General features: G+C 46.8%; 1 protein-coding gene across 1 annotated transcript in view; it reads right to left on the bottom strand.

Annotated features, from left to right (window-relative positions):
* Window positions 1-22121, bottom strand: part of LAP3 (leucine aminopeptidase 3) — a 26025-nt gene extending 3904 nt beyond the window's left edge. The window contains exons 1-10 of the mRNA XM_006872493.1: window positions 22017-22121; window positions 19421-19536; window positions 18149-18203; window positions 17314-17419; window positions 16273-16432; window positions 13960-14124; window positions 11136-11294; window positions 7816-7940; window positions 6049-6137; window positions 1116-1218 (exon numbers count right to left, since the gene is read on the bottom strand). Of these exons, the coding sequence (XP_006872555.1) occupies window positions 1116-1218; window positions 6049-6137; window positions 7816-7940; window positions 11136-11294; window positions 13960-14124; window positions 16273-16432; window positions 17314-17419; window positions 18149-18203; window positions 19421-19536; window positions 22017-22121 (1183 nt within the window). The remainder of the gene's footprint in view (window positions 1-1115; window positions 1219-6048; window positions 6138-7815; window positions 7941-11135; window positions 11295-13959; window positions 14125-16272; window positions 16433-17313; window positions 17420-18148; window positions 18204-19420; window positions 19537-22016) is intronic.
* Window positions 22122-24306: the final 2185 nt, after the last annotated feature.

Below are 24306 nucleotides of genomic sequence, written 5' to 3'. Positions count from 1 at the left end.
CACACACACACACACACACACACACACACACACACACACGGTATTTGCATGGCAGGTACTTCCAGTGTTTCTGATGGGAGGGAGGTGGGCAGTTGTGAGGGCTCATGTTAAGTCAATCCGGGTTTACTCAACTTCACATTATCCGAAGGTCCTGGATCGAAGATTCTAAGGTCTCGAAATCCCAAAGTGTCATAGCTCCATTGATGGCGGTAGTGCAGAATTTACGGCAATCTTGCTTGTCCACCTCAGACATAGACACCTGAGTGATGCTGTTCTGGTGCAGTGTCTCCAAGGCTGTGCTGCAGTCCTCAGTGGTGGCCCACTTGTTCATGTTGTGGACATGTAGTGCTGGATGCCGTTTGGGAATGTTGAGCTTGGAGACGAAGGTCAACCAGCCGTGGTGGTCGTAGTTAAAGAGCACAGGGCAGCCGTTGTGGCCAGCAGCCATGACACTGTTTTCCCAGACAGATGACAGACTCAGGAGCGGCCGGAACTCAGTCTTCAGTGTTGAAATCTGCACACTCTTTGAGGCATCGGCAACGGACACAGTGCTGTCATGGCTGACACAGGTCAGCAGACTCCCGCTGGCGGAGAAGCTGACCTGCTTCCAAAATGTGGCTCCCATCTCCACAACTCTGCCAGGCAAATAGTGATCTCTGGGTGGTACAAACAGCTAACGTACGTGGCTGCTAACTGAAAGACTGATAGTACAAGTCCACTGTTTTAGAACAAAGTCCTGCAAATCGACTTCTGAAAATCCCAATGAGCAGCACAGTTCTACTTTGATACCCCTGGGGTCGCCGTGAGCTGGAGTCCACTGATGACGCTGTGGGATGTTGTCAGGGTCATGTGAGCTGCCCAGGATGACTGAGCAATGAGTAGCAAGGCTGGGAGTCACACCGACACACCGCGGCCGGCCTTAAAGCAACAGCACCCTCTGCCTATGGCGCTGTTCTGCCCCTGCAAAAGCTCTTACAACTACAAAGCTTCCTTTGGTGAAAGATCTTTAACCACAAGAACGCCCTGGGTATGACGACCTATGTACTAGAACGGCCTGCGTACTCGAGCAATCCAGAAAGCTTTCTTTGAACATGAGTAAGCATGTGTGGTCTGACCTGTTAGGGTGGCAGCGTTGATGATGAGCTTTGGGTTGAAGGTGTGTGCGTAGCAGAGTGCATCAGCGAGGATGAGCCTGCCCTCCGCGTCAGTGTTGTCAACCTGCAGAGAGGAGGGCAGGGAAGGTGAGGGTCACAGGTCACAGAAAGCAGTGCCCACAATGCCAAACACCACACCAACAAAGAAACCCATGACTACACTACTATGGAGTCAATTCCGACTGAGTGGCCCCCCAGTGTTTGCTAGGCTGTCATCTTTACAGGAGCAGATCCCTGGATCTTCCTCCCTTGGGGTCACCAGGTGAGTCCCACCATGGGTCCTTATGTTGTTAAGGGCCCTAAAGTCGGTTCCAACTCACTACAGTAACGCTGTACAGAGTTTCTGAGGAGCAGCAAATGGGTCTGAATTGCCAACCAAGATGATTCACAGTCCAGAGAGCCATGTTCAATTTAAAAGTGGGTAAAAGCCAATGTGATATTTGTAATTAAGAATGAAAAATATGAGAACAAACGAGAATGAGGATTGGGAGGACTGCAGTAAGGAGCTCTGTCAGCAACAAAACAGAATACCAGACCGAGCAGGCTCAAGGGATGGTGCCAGAACTCTGAACCACATACAAAGAATGTTTACAAGGTTGGAAGGCTTACAGCTAGGGGAATTTGGAGCAGAAGGAAGAAATCCAGTGCCTTATAATTCAAGATGCTCAGCTGCTCCCAGAGCCACTATTGTGGACGAGACCAAGCGGGGGAAGGATCAGAACAGCCATGGACACCTGATAGAACCGTGGAGATAAAGGTGTGGACACTTTTTTTTTTTGTTATCTGTTCATTGGTCTTTCACTGGCTGTGAAGCTCCATTCTGGCGACTAGAAGGGGTGCCTGAGAGAGTGGACACCCCACCCCTGGAGGGTTCTACTATGCATGTGCACAGATCTTGAAATTTAAAGTGACAGTTTCCACTTAAAACCAAACAACAGCACAAAACAGCCACAGCTGGCCCTGAACTTTTATCACTAGGAAAAAGGCCTGAACAGGGGTTGTGGAGCAGGACAGGCAAACTAAAAAGGAAATAAGCCGAAAATTAAATCCTGAGTTATGTCTCAACGACCAGGAATGGCATCTTGAAATTTCTCAGAAAGAAGAGTGAAAAGGGAAGCCCATCTCCTGATCACATCTACCTGGAGGCAACCAGAAAGCATCAAAAATACCAAAATACACACCCATTTAAGTATTAAGCCCACAGATAACTCCTGAATATGCCCCAAAAGAGAAGCAGATGACCATATCAACATATGTCCAGAAATGAGATAAAGTGACTGAGGCAAATGAGCTGGAAGATGGCCAGGCTTTGGAAATGCCTGAGAAGGAATTCAGAAAAATGATTATAAAATGTATCAAAACACTATACAATATAGTTTAGAAAAATAAGGAAGTCAGGAAAGCACTACAGAAACAAATAAGATAGAGACAGCATTGGAAACAACTCAAAACCTACAGAAAGAGGTCCAAATGATTAATAATAGAATATCAGAAATAGACAATGCACTGAAAGGGCAAAGGAGTAGAACTGAAGAGATAGAAGCCAGAACTAGCGAACTAGAAGATAAATCTCTCAACACTACTAAGACAGAACAAGCACAAAAAAGGATGAAAAAATCTGAAGAAGGTCTAAGATTCATGTTGGACAACATGAAAGAGGAACAACTTAAGAATTACTGGCTTTCGGAAAAGGAAGAACCACACAAGTCCACAGAGGAAATAGTTGAAGAGTTTCTGGAAGAAAATTTCCCTAACATCCTGAAAAGCGAAAAGATAAGCATTCAAGAAGCTCAATGAACTCCAGGAAGGATAGACCCTAAAAGACAATTATCAAGACATATCATAATCAAGCTCTCCAAAATCAAAGATAAGGACAGAATCCTGAAAGCAGCTAGGGAAAAGAGAAGTGTAACATACAAAGGCCAGCAAATCAGACTAAGCTCAGATCTCTCAACAGAAACCATGCAGGCAAGAAAGCAATGGGGAGACATATATAAAACCCTGAAAGAAAAAAAAACTGCCAACCAAGAATCCTCTACCCAACAAAGTTGTCAATCAAATATGATGGTGTAATCAAAACACTCCAGGATGAACAGAAGCTAGGGGAGTTTGCCACAGCCAACCCTTCTATGAAAAGCATCCTGAAAACCAAGGAAGTTCTGTGGACTGAGAAACAACAAGAGCAGACAACAACCAGAGACTGACGTACGTGGCAATCAACAAATGAAGAGTCAAGAACAGAATAAAATTATAAGAAAAGAGACTCTGGGAGGTCAGTCTAGATCAAAACAATTACAATGTAAAAGAAGGTAAACACCAAGAACAGAGATCCAGGTGGTAGATTACAGGATAAAAATAGACTATCTTAAATGGAGGGAAGAGTTAATGGAATATAAGATAACTACAACAGTAGGGTTGGGGTGGGGGGTTTGGATCGGATTGTTGGGGAGTACAGTACAAGAAGAGGGAGGAAGTGGAAGAACAAGATAGATAGAACAGTGAGACAGGTTTGCATGGCCTAAGTGGGACAGAGATAAATAGTGATGCATGCTCAACCTTTTAACAGAGCTCTGGGATACAGGGATCTAAGCATAGTTTGAAGAGGGGAAAGAATACTAAAATGCTTGATTGTCTTACGAATATTAGTTTCCCTTGCATTCTATTGTAAAATAGACACTTGAGTGGGATAGAAAGGAATGTTGGGAAACATGATTACAGAAAACGTTTAAGCCTGTCTTTAGCCTATAACTGACTATAATACCTCAAAGGGGTTCTAGAACTTGCCCAGTGAAATAGGCCTCTTGCAAAGCCTTTGCAGAGTATGGACCTTAGGTGGAATCCTGAGTCCCATCTAGAACCTTCTGAGGTGGGACAATCCCATTAGCAAGGACAAGCAGACCAGCCTGGGAACAGCTAGAGCAACAGAAGATACATCTTCAAAGAAAGACCATCAGGAAAAACCCAAAACAAAAATGTCAGCATGACTGGCTACTACAAGAATAAGTAAGCTGTTCGCCAGGAAGCCATCAAGGCAAGCAATCAAGTTCCCTCAGGACAAACTCCCCTCTAAGACTGAAACTCAAAGGGAACACATGAAGAACAGGCATGTAAGCTTGCTGGTGACCACATTGGTCTACTGGTTAGTGGAAGAGAGGACATTAATAAAGGAATGGGCTGAGTTCAACCACAGTCCATTAATTCCCAATGACCTGGAGATGAGAGAGAGAAGAGGAAGGGTTGGTTGGTCCAAAGTATGGTGAGACCTGGGGACACCTGAGCCCATGGACAAGGACATAGCCACAGAGGACTAGAGCTGAGAGTGAAGCATCCAGCTGATATGAAGTGAGGGGAGATGAACAAGAACACCCAACTTGCAGACAGTACCCATTTGACCTAGCCTCTATGGCTTAATAATCAGAACTTGACTAGAGGAAGAGTAAAAAAAAAAAAGATTTTTTTTTTTTGATAAAGAAAACAAGCGTAAATTGCTAAAATTTACCTATACTCATGGAGGTAGTAACTCTAAATACCTAGGGAAGGAATCTTCACATCAAGTATCAATGCTATCCCCAAAGGGTAAATAGGGACAGGCAACTGAGACATTGTCTACCTAAAATGAGGGAACCATAAAGGCACGAAGTGACTGGCTTACAAGGTTTCAAGAGGGAGTTTAGTTTAAGAGTGTCGGTTGGGGGTGTGGGGGGAAGAGTCCCCACTGAATAGTTTTCATCTTGTCTAGATGGGTCTCGTGAAAGAGATGGGGATAAAATTCATATGGTTCAATAGTGAATAATTGTTATGACTAATTGCGACTGTCACAATTGTAAAGGTAAAAGTTTTGTAACAAAAACAGGGAAGTGGTTAATCTTACAGTCCAGAAACACAGTTAGGACCATCAAGGGAGAAGAGTACAAGCAGAATGTGGGATTTTATCCAGAGAAGCCCTGTAAACTTTCACTCAATCCACAATTAAAACAGTAAAGAAAAAAATAAAGAATGAAAAATAAAACAGCACATGTATTTAGTTCATTCAAATTAATAGGAAAATATCGGATCTAAAGAATGACTGAAATTTAATGATCCCTATAACCAAAACTGTTATCAACAAAAGTCACCTTCAAGTCGAGACGCTGGAAGCTCGAGTACACAGAAACCCTCTTTCACTAAGACGTTTAGGATAGAGGTGGGAAAACGGACAGCTTTCGGAAAACAAACAGGCTACAGGCTACAGTTTACTACGTTACAGCTAAGCGCCGGGCAGGACTCTTGTAACTCTTGCTGTTAGGTGCCACTGAATTCGTTCTGATTCAGTGACCCTACCAGAGGTTTTCAAAATGCTCATGGAAAACTGTTTTTCTACCAACTTTTGGAAACCCCTTTGTATGTATACTAGAACAAAACACTGCCTGGACCTGCACCATCCTCAACATCCTTGCTGTGGTTGTGTGTTGCTGCAGCCATTGTGTCAGTCCATCCCACTGAGGAGTAACCGTCTTAACATGCCCGTAGGGAAATACATTTAAATTTGCATGAGAAATTACTAAAGAAAAAGGTATCACCCTTCCATAAAATGGTGTCTGCTTTGCACCCATTCAGGGAGTGCCTGTGGGGTGACTACGGATCCCTTATCAAAACCCACTGACGCTGAGTTGACTGTGACTCAGTCAACCCATGAAGACAGAACACGACTGCTCAGTAGGCTTTCCAAGGCCGTCAATCTTCAGGGAAGCAAGACGGTCACATCTTTTCCTATGGAACAGCTAGCTGGTCAGTTCAAGCAGCTAACCTCACAATCAGCAGCCCAAAGCTTACCCCGCTGCACCACCAGGGGTTTCATTATGGAATCCCTTAGGATTAGTGAACAAGGCATGCTGGGTGTCTGCCACTTACAAACCTGTATGGTCTTTCCATTCTTGGCAGAGACGACGTCTCCTGGCTTGTTGGCCTTACCACTGGGCATGTTTTCACAAAGAGGGGCCAAACCTGTGGGAAAGAGTATATGAAGGACAATGGAATGTGCTGGGTCCAGATATACCCCAAGACTCCAGGAGCCACCAGAAGCATGCCAGACAGAGACGTCACCTAACCCAGCGTCAGATTTAGCGTGGTCACCAATGACACCCGGTGTGCACCAGCAGCAGGGACCCGAGTTGTGTTCTCACCAGAGAGGTCTACCCTGACTATCGTCAGGAAGAAACAATTCAGTCCAAATGGGGAAACATCACAAATCCTGCCCAAAAAGCAGCAAGGCAGGAGTACGGCTCTGGATTAGCGGAAACTAAGGAGTCCTGGTGTGTGTCACTGTGGGTTAACGCGCCAGACTGCAAAGCCGTTTGAACTGCCAGGTCGGCAGTTCAAGCTCACCAGCTGCTCCTCAGAAACCCTATACAGGGTCTCTATGAGTTGGAATCGACTCGACGGCACTTCACAACAACAAAACAAAGAGACTCACAATCAGATGAAGCATGTGTGACTAACTCTTAGATTTAAAGAAGAAATCAGTGTGTGTGTATGTGTGTAAACATTGGCATTCCGTACAGACTTGGGAATATCTGAATTTGGTTATCTAGTATTGTCATTATATAGATGCTCATTGTCCTTAAGAGTTAGGGGCTGAAGTAGTTGAGGGGTGACTTGCTACGTCTGTAACTTACTTTCAGAAAGTTCAAGGGCACAAACAAAAAAGACTGATACTTAAAAAGCAAAAGAAGAGTCTGGTGGTTAATGTGCTGCGTCAGCTAGGCTACGGTTCCCAGTGGTTTGGCCAGACATGAGCCTAGCACTTGTTCCGGAAAGTCACATAACCTAATGAGTTTCTCTAACAGTCAAACGTAAGGCTCTCAGTCTGCCAGCTGGAAAGGGTGCTTCCTCCGGGTGTGTCCCGCCTCGAGACCACTGAGCACTCTGCACTCTTGCCATCGCCTAGTCTTTTCTTTGGACAGGACACTCCACCCTGTCTGCTCACCTGTGGATTTTGAACTTGCCAAATCTTCAGGCCAATTCTGACTCATAGTGACCACGTAGGGTTTCCAGGGCTGTAAATCTTTACCGAAGCAGTCTGTCACGTGTCAGGCCTGCAGAGTGGCTGGTGGGTTTGAACCACTAACCTTACGGTTCACAGGACTGCTTTAACCACCACACCACCAGGACACCTTTTTGGCCTTGCAGCCCTTACAATTGTATGACTCAGTTCCCTGAAGTCAATCTGTGTGGGTGTGTTTGTACAGCAACTGTTTCTCTATATAGGACCCCAAGAGGACAATTCAGACAGACCTGGATGGATCCCAATTCTACTTTCCCTGGGCAATGTGTGTGATGTTGGACCAGAGGTTTAACTTTCCATAATACCAAGAGCACTGTGCCCTGGGCACTTTCTGTGCATCACAGCAGCTAACTGGCTGCCTTGACCCAGAATGGCCCTCACGGCTCAGCCACAGCCCCGGTGCCTGGGCACCCTTCTCTGGAGTAAAGCCACCACTCCATGTCCCTGACTGCTAACCACTAAAACAGCTGGCTTCCTCAGGAATATGCTTCTGGTGGATAAAAAGCACCCACAAGTGGAGGTCTCCATCTTTCAGGTTTCTGGATGAGAAGAAGCCATATCCGCAGCTTCAACTGTGTGAATCACGGGCCCAACCCCTGCGCCCTTGCCTCCACTTACCTATGATGTTAACTGGAACCTTGAGCTTTGCAGCTGTCACGATGGCGGAGCAGATGGTCGCGGCTCCGCCCATGTCAGCCCTCATGAGATCCATGTTTGCAGAAGCCTTGATAGAGATGCCACCACTGTGGGCCAAGAGGGGAACACACAGCATGAATAGTAAGGAAAGCTCACATCACTTCCAGAAGCAAAGAGAAACAATGAGATTCCCACACGGAAGAACCCTCTACCCGCCTGACAAAGAAAAATCCCAATTTCTAAATTCAGAATCTGAATGACTGAAATATTTCAAAAGATGCGCTCGTAGTTCTATGAAAGATACAATGTTATTCCAAAAATACAGATGGTGTTTCTTGGTGCTTTTTCACTTCTACCTGATTACAATGTAAGCTGTATTTTTACACAAATAAGGTGCACATTCTATGTTATTTTTGCCTACCACTCCAGTCCATCTCAGGTATTTTTATTAAGTGTGCTATGCTAACTATTAAAACAAAAGTAGCACAGCAGGCTTACAAAATACCTTACAGGTGGGTGGGGCGTGGTTGGCAAAAATATGTAGAATGAGCGCATTTAGTTGTGTAATTCTGTCCATCCATCGTAAAATCAACCATGACTCAAATTCCTTCTCTGCCTATTTAACTCCTGACGTCCCACATAAACTGCATGAACCTGCCCAGAACTCCATCTAGGGATCATGAGCTGTTAAAGCCGACACGCTCGCAGGAGACTGGATGCATTCTCTCAAACTCACAGAAGAATGGAGGGGGGCCTTTCTCTCTAACACCCTGACAAGGTGTTACACAACCTGACAAGAGCAAAATGCATCCTGGACCAAGGTGGTTCTGATCCCAAGTGTAGAGACAGTACTAACACGTGAGAGCAGAAGGAGGTTTATATTTATCAGAAAACCAAACTACTTTTCCCAAGTGGGGTTCTAGAACTGACTGGTGACTTTGTGGCTTAGAGCAGCTTGCTTTTGCAGGCCAAGAGCGTTGATTAAAAAAAAAAGTCAAGCAAAGATATCAGCTGGAGTTGAGATCTGCTGCTGACTCTCTCTCTCTCTCTCTCTCTCTCTCTCTCTCTCTCTCTCAAGAGAGAGATTTCTATTCCCTGCCCTGACATCTGCTTCCTTAGAAGCTAGGCCCTACTAGTCACTCCCCTCAGGAAGCATTTGATAATGAGATGGTTGTCACTGACACCCACTGGCTCAAAACAAGAAATGTACTTGTGGTCTCAGAAGCCCAGGGGAAATCCTGGAGGCAGGGAGGTAAGGAAGCCTGCTGGGAGTTTCCTGCCACACTTCTACCCCTCACTCCAGCTTCTCCTGGGAACTTCCTTCTCACTCTACAGAATTAGAGCTCTCTAGTGGCCACAAGACAAAGGCCAGCTGAAATCTTTGCTTGGCTTTTAAACCTTTCTCAAATCCACCCTTTCTTTTCTGTTACATAAAACCTAGTAGCAGTTTCCAGTATCCTTCATGTGGCCCTTTGCTGTCATCGCCTTACAGGTCTCCTTACTGCTCTACTTCACAGGCAACACACAGCTATGATGTTTTTACAAAACACCAAAGTTGCCTCAACATTCTATTAGCCTTTTTTTTCCTGGTAGAAAATGACATGCAAATTCTGAAATATATGTGAAAATACAAAGCACCTAGCCAAAGTCATTTTTAAAAAGACGAGGCAACTTAGAAGACTCCTATATCTTAATTTCTAGATTTACTCGAAGCTACAGTCATCAAGAGACTTAGCTGCAAGGTACTTAAGATAGACAAAGAGTCCAGAGATAGATCCACTGTTTTATGGTAAATTAGTTTTCAACAAAGATGTTAAGAGAGTTCAACGAAAAAATAACAGTCTCTTGAATAATTAGTGCTGAAGCAAACTGATCCCCACACAGGGAAAAAAGAATCAGTGAACTTCAGTCCTATCTCACACAATATACAAACACTTAACTTGGATCACAGTCTAAAAGATTTCTAAAAGAAAACAGAGGCCCCGGCCTAGGCAATACTTTCTGAAGACACACACACCATGAGCTGAAAGAAGAAATGGATCAATTTCACTTCACTACAATTAGTAATTTCTGTTCTTGAAAAGATACCACTGAAAAAGGAAAAGACACACCAGGAATAATCATTCACAACACGTGTATCTGATGAGGGCGTATATCCAGAAGGCTAATAAAAACAGCACCTCAGTAAGAATCAATAGTCCACTGGAGTCCTGGTGTGGCGCGTGGGTTAATGCGCCAGACTGCAAAACCATTTGAACTGTAAGGTCAGCAGTTCAAGCTCACCAGCTGCTCCTCAGAAACCCTATACAGGGTCGCTATGGGTCAGAATCAACTCGATGGCACTTCACTACAACAACAGAGAACAGTGAAAGATTCGAACAGACACTGTACTAAAGGTAATATACCAAAAGCCAACAATTACATGAAAATAAGACAACATCATTGGTTATTGGTGAATGCAAATGAAAAATTCAACAAGATACTACTACATGCCCACTGGAATGGTTACAATGAGAAGCTGGAATCCTATTAACGATGGTAGCAATGAAACATGGTATAAACACTTTGGAAAAGGTTGGTTGTTCTTTAATAAAATTCAACAGGCAGTTATGATAAAATTCAATTACATACCCAAGTGTTTATCCAACAGAAATGTAAACATATTCCATACAAAGACTTATAGATAAGCCTGGCTTTATGCCTAAAACTGGAAACCAACCAACTTCCCATCAAATGATAACACATTTTGGTATGCCCATACAGTGGGATATTACTTACTGATACAAATAAACTAATTACTGATTGACCAACGCCATGAGTAAACCTCAGGATACGTACAGAGAAGCAGAGGGTGGAAAGACAAACAGCCTTTAAAGACAAGCTGGAATTTGACTTCCAATTCTATTAGAGCAGGGACCTTGAAGAACTATTTTAGACTCTGTGAGTCAGGGTTCCTTCACCTATGGAACGTTCACAACACTTACCTCACAAGAGTGACGTCATGTGAACTACAGGTATACCTGTATGTATGTGAGGGTTCAAATATGTGAAGGAGTCCTGGTGTGGCGCTGTAGGATACGCACTGGAATCAGAACAGACTTGATGGCACTAACAATAACATACAAATGAAATGCCTAACCGCCTCTGACACAGAGAGCGCACTTTGTAAATGGTTGTTAGATGTATGTAAAGTAAAAGATCCAACACAGCACCGTACTTCTGAAGCAAGCTCTCTACCCAATAATATGAACGCACACAAGCCATTCACCAAAAGACAGAGCACCAATACTATAAAGAAGTACCTGTCGAAGGTGATTCCCTTTCCAACGAACACCAGTGGTGGTTCACTTGCATTGGGGTTGCCCTTGTAGTGAATTTCTAGGAAGACTGGTGGTTCATCGGACCCTTTGGCCACACTTAGGAACGACCCCATTTTCTGTTCCTCCATCCAAGACTTGGGTCTGTGGGTGGGAAGGGAATAAAAAAAACACAAAACAAAAAAAGAAACAAGGTCAATATATTATTATCTTTATTTCAAAACAACTTACAGAAAGTTCATCCATGTATAAAAGTCTAATACACAACCTGTTCAAAGGGACACCCAGATTAGAGCTTCCGCTAGTCTGCTGGCTTTCTGTCCATCCCTGGGTAAGTCACTCAGATCAGAGCCTGACCCCTCGTCTATACAATGAGGCCAATGAGGATGTACAGCATCACTAGGAGAATTTATGAATGGCACACTGAATTTAGGAGCCATGGTGGTGCGCTGGGCTAAATGCTGAGCTGCTAACGGAAAGGTAGGTGGCTCAAACCCACCATCTACTCTGCAGGAAAAGGATGAGGCTGTCTGCTCCCATAAAGCTTTATAGCCTTGGAAACCCTATGGGGCAGTTCTAGAGTCTACAGGATGGCTGTGAGTTGGAATCGTCTCGCCAACAGTGGGTTTTAAAAATATACCTAATGTGGTACTGTAGGATAAGCACTGGACTGCTAACCACAAGGCCAGAAATTCAAACCCACCAGCTTTTCCTGGAAAACCCTATAGAGGATCTATACTGTTTTGAGTCACAACCGACTCAATGGCACATAACAATTTACTGGCACAAAACAGTACCAGCCTATCATTTTCTCTCTGGAGTCCTGGTGTGGCACTGTGGGTTAATGCGCCAGACTGCAAAGCCATATGAACTGCAAGGTCGGCAGTTCAAGCTCACCAGTCACTCCTCAGAAACCCTATACAGGGTCGCTATGGGACGGAACTGACTCGACAGCACTTAACAACAATCATTTTCTAACCTATCTATTTCCTGTTTGAACTGAAAGCTGAGGTCAGCAAGGTCTGCAGACAATAAAGGAAATGTAAAGATAACTAAGGGGTCCCCTGCTTTATTTCTGGTATTACAAACCAATGAAAACCACAAAAATAAGCAATATCCAAAACCAAAGGTACATTCCACTGTCTGTGCTGAAATACTCTATTTCCTTGTTTTTGTGTCAAGAGTTCTTGCTTCAGTGACACCTGGAGCAGCCCACGATGTCTTTGATGGAAGCAGGAAGACGAATGCATCATTGCTTCATAAGCACAGCATCACTGGAGGGAGTATAGTAGTCATGGGTGTGACAACCAGAACACAGATGCCCTGGTGCTTTTCTTCCTAGGCTGGGGCCACACAGGGCTTGGTAGGAAGTAGGCCTCAAGGGAAAGCTGACACGCCCAGACAGAGCAGCCAGCAACCCCCAGAGCCATCTGTTCCAACTGTTCACCTGGGACTGAGTCACACAAGGTGGCCACCAGACTTCAAAGGGCATGGAATAGCAGACGGGAGGTGCGACTATAAAAAGTCCCTGCAAACAAAGCTCAGGTGTGCACTGTGGGCGTTTCTAACCACCACCACAGTGTCTTGATGTTTATTCAAGTCCTGTCCTTCTGGAAGGACATGTCTGATTTTCAGTCGCCCACACTCGAGGGGGCTTGAGAAGTGGTGTCTGAGTGTAATGACTTCGATCCCACCTCACCTCTGACAGAACCCGCCCTCTGCTCAGCAATCACACCTGAACTTCAGCTGGGCCTCCAGGGCCGCTCTCTGGCTGCTCCACTTCCCAGCAGCCTCTGAGAGACTGCATGGACCCTTCAGGCCTTTTATCTTTCTCCTCTACCTCGTAGCTTCTGTTCTGGCAGAGCCTTGGTGTCCTGGGTTCACTCAGGACAGGATCACTGTCACCCATCTTTGTGTCACTAAACCACCAGGCACAGACAGTGGCGTCCTCTGATGGGGCACAGCCTGTTTGCTGCCACAAAGCAGTTGCAGCTCCAAATAACCAAGGAAACGCTAGGCCCTGATGCCTTTCTAGAACCTACACATTGTTGGGCTTAGGTACCGCCAAGTGGGTCCTGACTCAGTGACCCCTGAACGGCACAGCAACACTGCCTGGTCCTGTACCATCCCCACCACGGCCGCTGTGTCTGAGCCCAATGCTGCAGTCACACGTTTTATGTCATGTTTTACATCCAAACAAAATCATACACGTTGTCAATTCATCTTGTTGAGCAGTGTCTTCTTTTCCACTGACCCTCTACTTTACCAAGCATGATGTCCTCTCCAGGGACTGGTTCCTCCTGATGACACGTCCAAAGTATGAGAGACGAAGTTAGGAAGCTAAGTAAAGGACATGGAGTTTCTTCTGGGGTGATGAGGACGTTCTAAAATGGATTGTGGTTGACGGCGGCACAACCCTGTGTACTTACTAAAAATCACTTGCGTGTGTACTTTACGTGGGTGAACTCTGTGGTATGTGAATCAGTAACACTGTTTATAAATGCACACACGAGTGAAGGGTATGGCATGTCGATCCTATCTCAGTAAAGCTGTTCACATACACACACAAACACATACACACACCAAGGGCATGGTATATGGATTTTATCTCAGCAAAGCTGTTTACAAACACCCACCCCCACCCCCACACAATACATATATATATACACACATACATATATACATAGCGTGAAGCTATTACAGTCTCTCGAAGGCAAGCAGAGATGTGATGGAAGGAACCTAACGGAGCCCAGACTCAGGCTCACCTGACGAAGGAGCATCATGGGCCTTTGCCTCAAGTCTAACGTACCTGATGTGGACCTCAGTGCTACCGCTAGCATCTTTGAGCTTCTGTGCAATGATTTCCGCAAATCTGGTGGGCGTCATCTTATTGGCCGGCGACTCCATCAAGTGGCGTGCCAAGTTCTGCCCCGAAGCAAAAAGGAATCCTTTCTGCCAAGCCTCCTGGTCCCCACTGAAAGGAGAAAGCAGAGCCACCATCAAACCACCGCTGAACACCACTGACCACACCTCAGCAATGAGCTGCGCAGATAGCAGGCAGGTACCAATGAGCAAGGACTAACACACAGGACTGCCTACCTTCTGTGCGATCTGACGGGCTGGCAGACAGTGTGGCACCGAGAATGGGGCACCTGAACTTCCCTTAAGGCAACATGGAGGGCACCTGGTCAGGCATTCCACTTTGGAAAATGCTCTTTAGCTTAAGGAGGAGTTGGATTGAGGGTTTTTGTTTTTTGGGGGTTTTTTTGGTGAATGAGTGAAGGTTTACTCAGTCGGAACAGATCACAGGTTTTCCATGCAACAAATCATACACTTCGTTTCATCTCATTGTTTGCAATCCCCTAATGCAGCTTCACAGCTCCCACTTCCGCCTCGTGTTTGTTCCCATTCCTCCTTCTCTCCCATGCATCTGAACTTCGTCCCTGGGTAAAGTGCAGCCCTTCTGATCTTTGCATGGTTGACCACTCTATGGCGTGCATACCTCATTAGTGATGGCATCTCCTATCACCTATCTTTTATGTGGCTGAGGACTGAGTCATGGGAGTGAGTTCAGTTCCAGAGCTGGAGGGGACCAAAGACCATGGTCTTGAGGTTCTACCAGTCTCCTAACTGACAAATCTATATTTTGTTGTTTTTTAAATGATTTTCAGTTTTTATTCCACATTTCATCCCACTCTATCCAGGGCCTTCTAGAATATGATCCCTTTTAGAGCAGTTGGTAGTGGAAGCTGAGCACCATATAGTTTTCCTGGGCTCAGAGTCATGGAGACTGGTGTTCACTTGTTCCATTAATTAGACTGTTTCCAAGTGACTTCAATTTTTATCACCTTTTCCCCATGCCAACAGGGAGAGACCAAAGTAGCACCTTCGACGGCTGCTCATGAATGTGTAAGAGCCCAGCCACTACTCACCAGTGCAGGATGTGGGGGCTAGGTTATACCAACTGACCACGGTACCACCTGAGACCATGGCCCTGAGCCCCCTAGACAGAGGGCTCCTGGGAACTCCTGAAGCTCTCATACACTGATGGAAGGGCTTCCTCACCAAGACCCATCCTGTTCTCCTGCATTACATCAGGAAGGATAAAGCCCAGGGAATTGGCTGCAGGCTGAGCTACTACTGCTATGTACTTTTGTAGAACTGAAGGCCCTTCTGCCCTCTGTCTGCCCGGGGCCACCAGCGGGCAAGGGTTTGCCTTAGAAGAGGAAGAGTGTGGGTGGGCGGTCCACTGGGCTGGCTCCTCTGGTACCCAATAGGGATCAGTATGGACAGCACAGAGATATCAGCTATTACAAGGGTTCTCCCGGACCACATATGTGTCACGCTTTAGTTCTCAATCATCATAAAATCCCAAGTTAACCCAATGACACACAGAGGATCCCTTCAACAATGTCCTTTTGGAGGCAGGATTCCAACCAGGGCTGATTAACTGCCGTCACCACCCCACCAAGCTCAGGTCACACACTGCTACTGAGAGCAGGGACCTCATCTCCCAGAACCAGACCAGGACTGGGACGTCCACAGTGCTTAGGAAATCTGCTGAAGGACGTGCCTTCCCGACACGACCACAAGGGTAAGGAAGGCTGTGCTCAGTGGTGACTCCAGCACTCAGTTCAGCAAACCCACTGGCACCGGGTCGGTTCCGCCTGACAGTGATCCAACAGAGCAGAGTAGAACTGCACTGCCCTCCAGGGCTTCCACAGCTACCAACTCTACAGAAGGACAATGCTACATCTTACTCCCACAGAGCAAATGCTGGGTTTGAACCCTGGGTCTCTTGGTTAGCAATGGAGCACTTAGCCAGAGTCACCGGGGTGTCCAGTATTTAGTGAAACGGCAGTAATGCTGGTGGTGTGGAAACCTGCTGGGACTTGTCTGTTGTCTAGCTGTCTCTATCCGGACAAGGGTCACCGTGTTCACAGCTTTCTAGTAACAAGAAGTCACAGAGGGATCTAGGGAGCAAGGGGGAAAGTGGGGAACAGAGCGTGGGTACAGCTGGCACACTCTCATCTCACACAGCCAAGCAGTGCGGGATGCCAGAGCTGCCCGCAGGGCCGTGCCCGACAGGGAAGGGCCAGCAGCCACGTCAGCAGAACGTCACCTTCCATAGAGCTGTGCAGACACCCCCATCTTCCTACTCTGCTTCAGTTCGTCATACTCGTAGAGCCCGAGGAAGGTGCCTTCCGCAGCAGCCTGAGCGTCTCCGCAGGAGTCCACCTCCACAGAAGAGAGCTCCAGGTCTTGGATCTGCCTGCAGCCCGCTTCAGGGGGACAGAGAAAGGATGTCAGTGACAACAGGGCAGCAGAGGAGGAGGCAGGGGTGGGGCTCCTAGAAAACCACAGGACCTGGGTTCACATCCTGGCTCCGCCCTTGACTTTTCTGAGCACTCTCTTCCTTGGCTGTACAATGAGGACGTGGACAGGGATCACGGTTGTAATGAGGATGGTTGACAGGTAAAATGACAGGGCAAGCCTGCTGTTACAAGCAGCGCTTCTGAGACACTATGATTTGCTGAGGAAGCCTCCCAGAGTTTGTCCCATTAAAAGCGACAGAAAGCATGACTCTGAAATTCTGAGGAATGGAACAAAGTCCATTATTAACACAGTATTTTATTACGAGCAGGTCAGCAAAACCTCCCAAATAAAAAGGATGTGATAATCACTGGACATGAACTTTGAAAGTAAATTTAACAATGAGTGTTTGTGATATACACGGGGCCAAAGATCATTCAAGCCAATTATCAGGGCTTCAGAAACACTTTTCAAAGCATCTTCTAACCAGAGCCTCCATGCCTGTTGCCCAGCTTAACCACACACTATGATGGGCCTCACCTATTGTTAGGACATCTCTAATAGGTAGATATGGGTAACACCAGGGTCCAGGGTCGTGTTACACAAAGGAAACAACTCACATCCCTTAACTTTCTAGTAACAAACAGTTCTGAGGCCAATGCTGCAAGAGCTAGGGTTTGTAAAACCCTCACGTAGGAGACAGAGAAGATTAACAATAACAAATAAGACTCCTGTGAGCACACACAGTAAGGGGCTTGGGCACCTGCTGCGATGAATGGTTTGTGTGTGACTGTAGGAGGGAGAGTTGGGGGAAGGGAGGGGCCATGTTCAGCACAAGAAGTCAGGTCACCTGCCACAGCGGTTCTGATGTTCTCTTTGCCTTCATGCCAGTTCTCCTCCTCATTGACTCCAGCTGCTTTTTTGCCGAGGCCGACAACCACCACGCTGGGGAAGTCCTGATCCACAAAGATACACACAAAAAACTGAGTTTCCTTTTCGAAAGCCTGGGATTTGCAGAAAGAGGTTGGCAGGGGAAGCTGCTATATGTCGAGAGACTCACTGGGTTCCCACACACCTTTAATCTCAATTAAACTCATGGAGCTGTCGGATAAGTATTGGACTCCAAACTGCAAGGTTGGTAGTTCAAACTCACCAACTGCTCCAAGAAACCATACACAGGGTTGCTGTAAGTCAGAACTGACTGGATGGCACAAAGTAATAAACAACTCTGATAGTGTGATGGTTACGAGTCGGGCTGCTAACCTCAAGGTCAGCAGTTCGAAACTACCAGTTGTTCCACAGGAGAAAGATGAGGTTTTCTGCTCCTGTAAATATTTACAGCCTCAGAAACCCTGTACAGGGTCGCTATGGATCAGAACCGACTCTCCGGCACACCACCGCCACCACATTGGTGAATCCTACACTGTGTCTGAAAGGCAGAGTGAGGGTAATCTTACAGCTAATTCTACTGTGGAAGATGGGAACAGGACAGAAAAAGTCTTCAGACTGAGGGATACACAAGAGACAAAATTGCCTCTTCACAATCTAAAATAATATGTCTGCTAACATTAGGATCAAACTATACTCTTTGCTACAAAACACACAGTGGGACTTCAAAGCCACAACGCTTGGCATAGGCTAGGCGCTCATGAGGGTGTGTTGGATGGGCACTAGCAGTCTCATACCTGATGCAGACCATGAAAGGTTCGGGTTTTGCCCGCCTTCAGAGGGGGTCCAGATCTAAAACAAGAGGGAAGAGATTGAGGTTAACACTATGAATGGATATGTCGTTCACATTGTTAACCTCATCACACCTAGCTGCGAACTGCTTCTGTGGATTTTCCACATTCATATTTTTACCAAGCGTACTCTGGCCGTATTTCTCAGAGGTGGCCTTCCTAAATTTAGCTCAGAAACAATTTGGCAAATTTCTAGATTAGACTTCAAATAGCAGTGCACAGCAACACCGTGGGCAGGTAATGCCTGTTGCGAGTGGCTACAGAAAGACCTGGGTGCCAGGTGACCAGCTGAGCTGCATGAACCCTACACCCTCTGAATAAAAGTTAAATCAAAAACAGACCCATCAGTGCTGTCAACTGGACATTTCGCATTTGTTCAGCCGAATTATCTGTGTGTGATGTGGAAGGGATGGTAAGGGGTAAACGAGAGGGAAGAGACCATCTTACAGAGTGGCTCCAGAGGGGCTCATTTCTCGAAGGTAGATCACCAGGTCTTTCTTCCCAGGTGCCTCTGGGTGGATGCCAACGTCCGTTGGCAGCCAAGCATGTAAACAGGACAGCTAAGCCTCCTCCATGGCTAGGAACGTCTTAGTGAAAGTGAAAGTACTTATCACTTGAATAAATTTCAGTCTTTTTCAGTTTCACTTATGTGTAAATCCTGCAATTCTGGGAAGTCAGACCACTTCCAACAAAATCACAAATCTGCAAAGAACCAGATGTTTTCAACCCACTCTCCTGGCTCCAGGTCCTTCTCCACACCCTTACCCTACCAGCCCTCCCCCAACCCTCTGAGTGCCCCTTCCTTGTGGGAGATCACAGTGTCCCAGAATAGCTAATAATGGTCTACAGGGTGTGTTCTTTCATTGTCTGCCATGAGTTTCAATGGCTTCTGGCTTCTCCAATTTCCACAAGCCAGTGAAATCACCAGAGGACATGCTTAGAATGCAGATTTTAATTTGTAATTCTGGGTGGGCCTTGAGATTTTGATTACCCTTTGACTAGCCAGGGTTTAGAAAGGCTGGAAAACATTTGGGTTTCCAAGTCCAACTGAACTATACATAGGCAAAAATAAAAGTGTCACACAAACGCGGTTGTTACTACACATAATTCAGATCATCGTACTTTTACTAAGAAGTACTTACAACAAAGCAAATAAAAAGACTCCTTTTCAACTTTGGGACCATGTTAAGAAGTAGCACCCACTGGTAGAAGACTTACATGGTCAAAAGTTCTCTCAGCTTTCCGGAGACTAATTTATTAAAATTCTCTCCTGCGCTTGTAAACGGTGGCACATCATCTTCTTTGCCTTTGGAGTAGATTCCTAAAACAAGGCCCTGAGAAAAGCCGAAAAGCACGAAGAGAATGAAAGCAGATTCCTCAGAGGGATTCAGGAGTCCCCACACTTCAGACAGAACAAGTGATTCCCCAAAAAAGTTTTCAACGAGAGTAGAAGAACAGAGGCAAAAGCAGGAAGTTACATTGGACGGTTAGTTACATGCAATGCCTGCAAAAGAGGCTACATGGACCAGCTAGCCTTCATGGTCACTACCAAGAAACCAAAGGCTTTCCATGAGAAAGGATTTCAACTGAAGAAGAACAAAAGGTGTTTTTCTTAAGAAAACAACTCCCATTCGCAACCAAGTGAGAACCTTCAAAAATCTCCTCCACACCCATCTCAAGGAAGCCAATGGCTGCACCTGCCATTGCTACTAATACATGGTCTGGCCAATTCCCAGGTTAGGTGCTACACACACACACACACACACACACACACACACAGAGAGAGAGAGAGAGAGAGAGAGAGAGAGAAGTATGCAACATCACAGAGAGATCCAAAAACTGAGCTCCTTCCTCTCTTTTCGGGGCTCTAAAGGACATGTGAAATATAAGGCAGTGAATCCACAGCCAGTTGAGTCGATTCTGACTCACAGAGGCCCTCCAGGACAGAGGAGAACTGCTCCTTAGGGTTTTAGAGACTAAATCTCTAGGTGTGCAAACAGCCTCATCTTTCTCTGCTGGAGCAGCTGTTGAATTTTAATAGCTGACCTAGCAGTTAGCAACCTACTGCTTAATCCACTGCACCACCAGTGTCCCTATATACTACTGGCCTTTGAGGCAACCTGTGACTTCAAAAATGTCACTGAGGGAATTGCAATCAAGGAGGCGAAGCAAAATCTGTTAAGAAATGTTTAATAGAAACAGATGATATGCTCTGTAAATCTTCACCCAAAAGTTAAAGGAAAAAAAGAGGACTATCACATTAAAGCAATTTACAACTACTAAAAAAAAATGCTTTATGTTTGCCTTAGGCAACTCAGTGAAACAGAAATAACCTATCTTGACAGTCTCACTAGACAGAAAAGGTAAGTGAAATCTAATCGGACACACTAGCTGCTGCCAGGTGGGAGGGATGGAGATTTTATCTAGATGCTTTCCCTCACAGACCCTGATCTTTTGCACAGCACACTGGTGTTCAGATCAACTAGTGTCCCCTCTGTCTTCTATCCAAAGCAAACAGTCTTTCCCTTGCATTGGAAAACTTTCCAGGGGAGAAAGATGTGCAAGTCTGCTTCCAACACGATTTCCAGCTCCAGAAATCTTAAAGGAGCACTTCTACTGTGTCCTCCATATAGGGTGGTCTCACTCTGGTAGCGTAGTGGTTACGAATTGGGCTGTGAACTGCAAGGTCAGCAGTTTGAAACTACCAGCAGTTCCGCGGGAGAAAGATGAGACTTTCTGCTCTGCAAAGATTTACAGCCTCGGAAACCCTGTACAGGATCTCTATGAGTCAAAACTGACTCCACAGCACATAACCACCACTGTGAGGTGGAATCGATTCTACCAGTGAGTTTAGTTTTTGCTCCTAACTTCCAGAAGGCTGTGGATTCCCCGGAAACAGCTGGGGAGCAGAGGAAGGCTGTTACCTGGATGAGCCATCACACAATACTCAGAGGGCTCAGCAGGTGTGTGTGGCCACCAAGACCTGCCAAGAACATTCCTCACCAGCCATCTCTTAGGTCCTCAAGCGAGACTCCGTCTCACTTCAACAATTCGCCTTTTTCTAACAATAGTGACTCTGTGCATAGTTTTTTTTGGGCTCAGTTAGGTGCTGGGGCACTATTCTTCCGGTAGTCACTCTCCTTTTCATTTTACAAAGAGGTGGGTCTCTTTGAAAAAGCCCTGTTCCCCACAAATAGGTGGGTGGGGTTTTATTTCTCTGCACATCCCTCCAGGCACTTTGCTCCCCGGAGGACCAGTTTCCCAGGTCTTTTCAGGTGGGACGCGGGGGCGAGTCGAACTCCAGCGACCTCAGGAGAGAAGTCGCCTTGCCAAACTGGGGCTTTGGATCAGTTTCCCGAGGTGAGAACAACATCGGCGCCGGCCTTTCCGGGGTTGGAGTTCTGGTGGCGCAATGGGTTAGGCGTGGGCTGCTAATTCCATGGTCTACGGTTCAAACCCGTCTTGGAGAAAGATGAGGCTGTCTGGTCTCGTTCAGATTTAGTCTCAGAAACCTTATGGGGCAGTTCTCTGTCCTATTGGGCCGGAACTCCCTTAATGGCAGCGGGTTTTTCCGGTTACTGCGAGGACTAAGGAAATGAAACCCGCGCACAGTGAGTGCAGTTCGAGAATCGCCAGCAGGGAATCCTCGGGGGACCCTGCCACAGCCGTGCCGGCCCCCGGGAGAACTTTGCTTTTTACCCGATTTTGCAATTTAGCGCCGAATCTCGCACCCCATGGCCTCCACCCACCCTAAGTCCTAGAGCCCGCGGGCGGGGTTTCCCGCGCGGCCCCGGAACGAGCCACCGCTGCTCACCTTCGTCATCTCGGCGGCGGAGAAACTCCTGCTCCAGAAACGCTTCCAGACCAGGCGCCCTACAGGGACTGAGCAGACAGCCGGAAGAGCCGGCAAGAAGAACATCTTCCCGGCTCGGCCCCTCGCACCGCCCTCCAGCGAGCACGTGGCGCGGGCCTGGCGGGCGCGCGCCTGGGGGCGGGGCAAGAGCTGGATGCGCGCATGGGGCGGGGCTTTCGAGGTACTTGCTCCAGGGCCAGAACGCGGATCCGCAGGCGCGCGCCCAGGGGACGGATCCCTCAAGCTCTAGAGGCGCGTTGAGCCAGCTTTTATGGGCGGGGCTGGATTCGTGCCTGGGGCGGAGTTTTTGCGGATTTGCTCTTACACGGAGAAGATAGGCACGCGCCTCGCGGGGCGGGGAGAACAGGCCCCAGAGGCATGGGGGCGGAAGGACCTGCGCGTGAAGTGGCTGGAAAGAACCTTGGAGCGCGACTGTTAAAACCACGCGACGGAACCGGGCTCTGGGAAAGGAGAGCCCGATTCTAAGTGTGGTGGAGACTCGGGGGCGCGCTCAGGCTGGGCCGAGCGAGCCGGGTCCTAAATTAGGAAGTCCCGTGAGGGGCGGGGACGGACTCCGGGCGAACCGTGAAAAATGGGCGTGGGCGGGGCGCTTTGACTTTGAGTTCCGGGCGTGATGCTTGGGTCAAGGTGACCGAATTGGACTAGGCTTCGCCGCTGAGAATGGCATGCGAGCTCACTCCCGGTTATTTTTAATTCCTGCCCTATGTGTGAGCTTCCATTTGGTCCAAGGGTACAACCCTGGAAGGCAGATCAATACTGGAGGTTCGAAATAGGAACTTTGAGAATAGTATTCAGTGTTTTAGCTTACTTTACTCCTGGTGTGGCGCTGTGGGTTAACGCGTCAGACTGCAAAGCCATTTGAATTGCAAGGTTGGCGCTTCAAGCTCACCAGCTGCTTCTTGGAAACCGTTACAGGGTCGCTATGGGTCGGAATCGACTTGACGGCACTTTACAACAATAACAACTTTTTTAAAAGTAGATTTGAAAGTTTTCTTTGTAAACAAGAGCAAGTTGATTGCAACTTGGAGTATATGGGAAGCACAAGAAAGTAAAGTCACACAAAAATCACCCTGTGTGTTGCACCAGTGTTGGTTTGGGGGAAGTGCAGTGAGCAAAAGTGGAAACCCTCCACCTTGACCTTGATGGGTCCGCTTCACTCTCCAAACAGGTTTGTTCCTGGGTCCGGAAAGTCAACCACCTCCTCTAGATAGCTAGATTGCATCATAAACTCAGAAAATGCACCAGAATTACTCTCTATTTACTCCATACAGACAGGTGTCTTTATATATACTTGATAGCTCTGTTCCTTTTCCAGCCAGATCAAGCTTCAGTTTCCACCACTGAAGTCAGCATCCTAAAACCTGCCCAGCGCACCTACCTGCATGTGGGTGGAGCTGGGCTGCTGCGAGTCTCCCACGCGAAGGAGCCAGAAGGGCTCTGAAAGCTGCGGAGCTGTAGGCTGGTTACACCCTCCACAGGTCTCCTTTAGGCTCACCCCTTCCCCTTGGTGTCCCTGCCAGGAGCAACTTTTCTTCCTTGGAGGAAACTTAACTTACTTCTCAAGAACCACACTATTTACCTTTTCCACATGCTAACCACTTCGGACATATTGTCATGAGGGACCAGTCGCTGGAGAAGGATATCATGTTTGGTAAGGTGGAGGGTCAGAGAAAAAGAGAAAGACCCCCAGCGAGATGGGTTGGCAAAGTGGCAGCATCAATGGGCTCAAGCATGGCAATAATTGTGAGGTTGGCACAGGACGGGGCAGTGTTTGGCTCTGTTGTGCATAGGGTTGCTATGAGTCGGTACCGACTCGATGGCACCTAACAACAACAACAACAAGCAGTGAAAAGTCAATTGCCTTTAGCAGATAAAGGAATCCTGGTGTGGCATTGTACAATAAAGCACTGGACCACAGAGTTGGTTTGATCTGAAAGGCTGGCAGTTCAAAATCACCAGATGCTCCTTGAAAACCCTATACAGGTTCTCTAAGTCTGAACCGAGTCTAGGGCACTAACAACAACAACAACATAACAGATAAGTAGAATTCTGGTGTGGTGATGTAGGATAAGCACTAGATGGACTGAAGGGTCACTTTGAACCTCAAGGTTGGCCGTTCAAACGCACCAGCTGCTCCTCAGAAACGCTATACAAAGTCGCTATGGGTCATAATATGGAGAAAAGATTGAAGTCAAGGACTTCATTCTTCTTGGATCAACTATCAACACTC

This window comes from Chrysochloris asiatica, unplaced genomic scaffold, assembly GCF_000296735.1.
Source record: "Chrysochloris asiatica unplaced genomic scaffold, ChrAsi1.0 scaffold00200, whole genome shotgun sequence".
Lineage (NCBI taxonomy): Eukaryota > Metazoa > Chordata > Mammalia > Afrosoricida > Chrysochloridae > Chrysochloris > Chrysochloris asiatica.
Note: the sequence above shows the minus strand (reverse complement) of the source record. Positions and strands in the feature narration are given on the sequence as shown.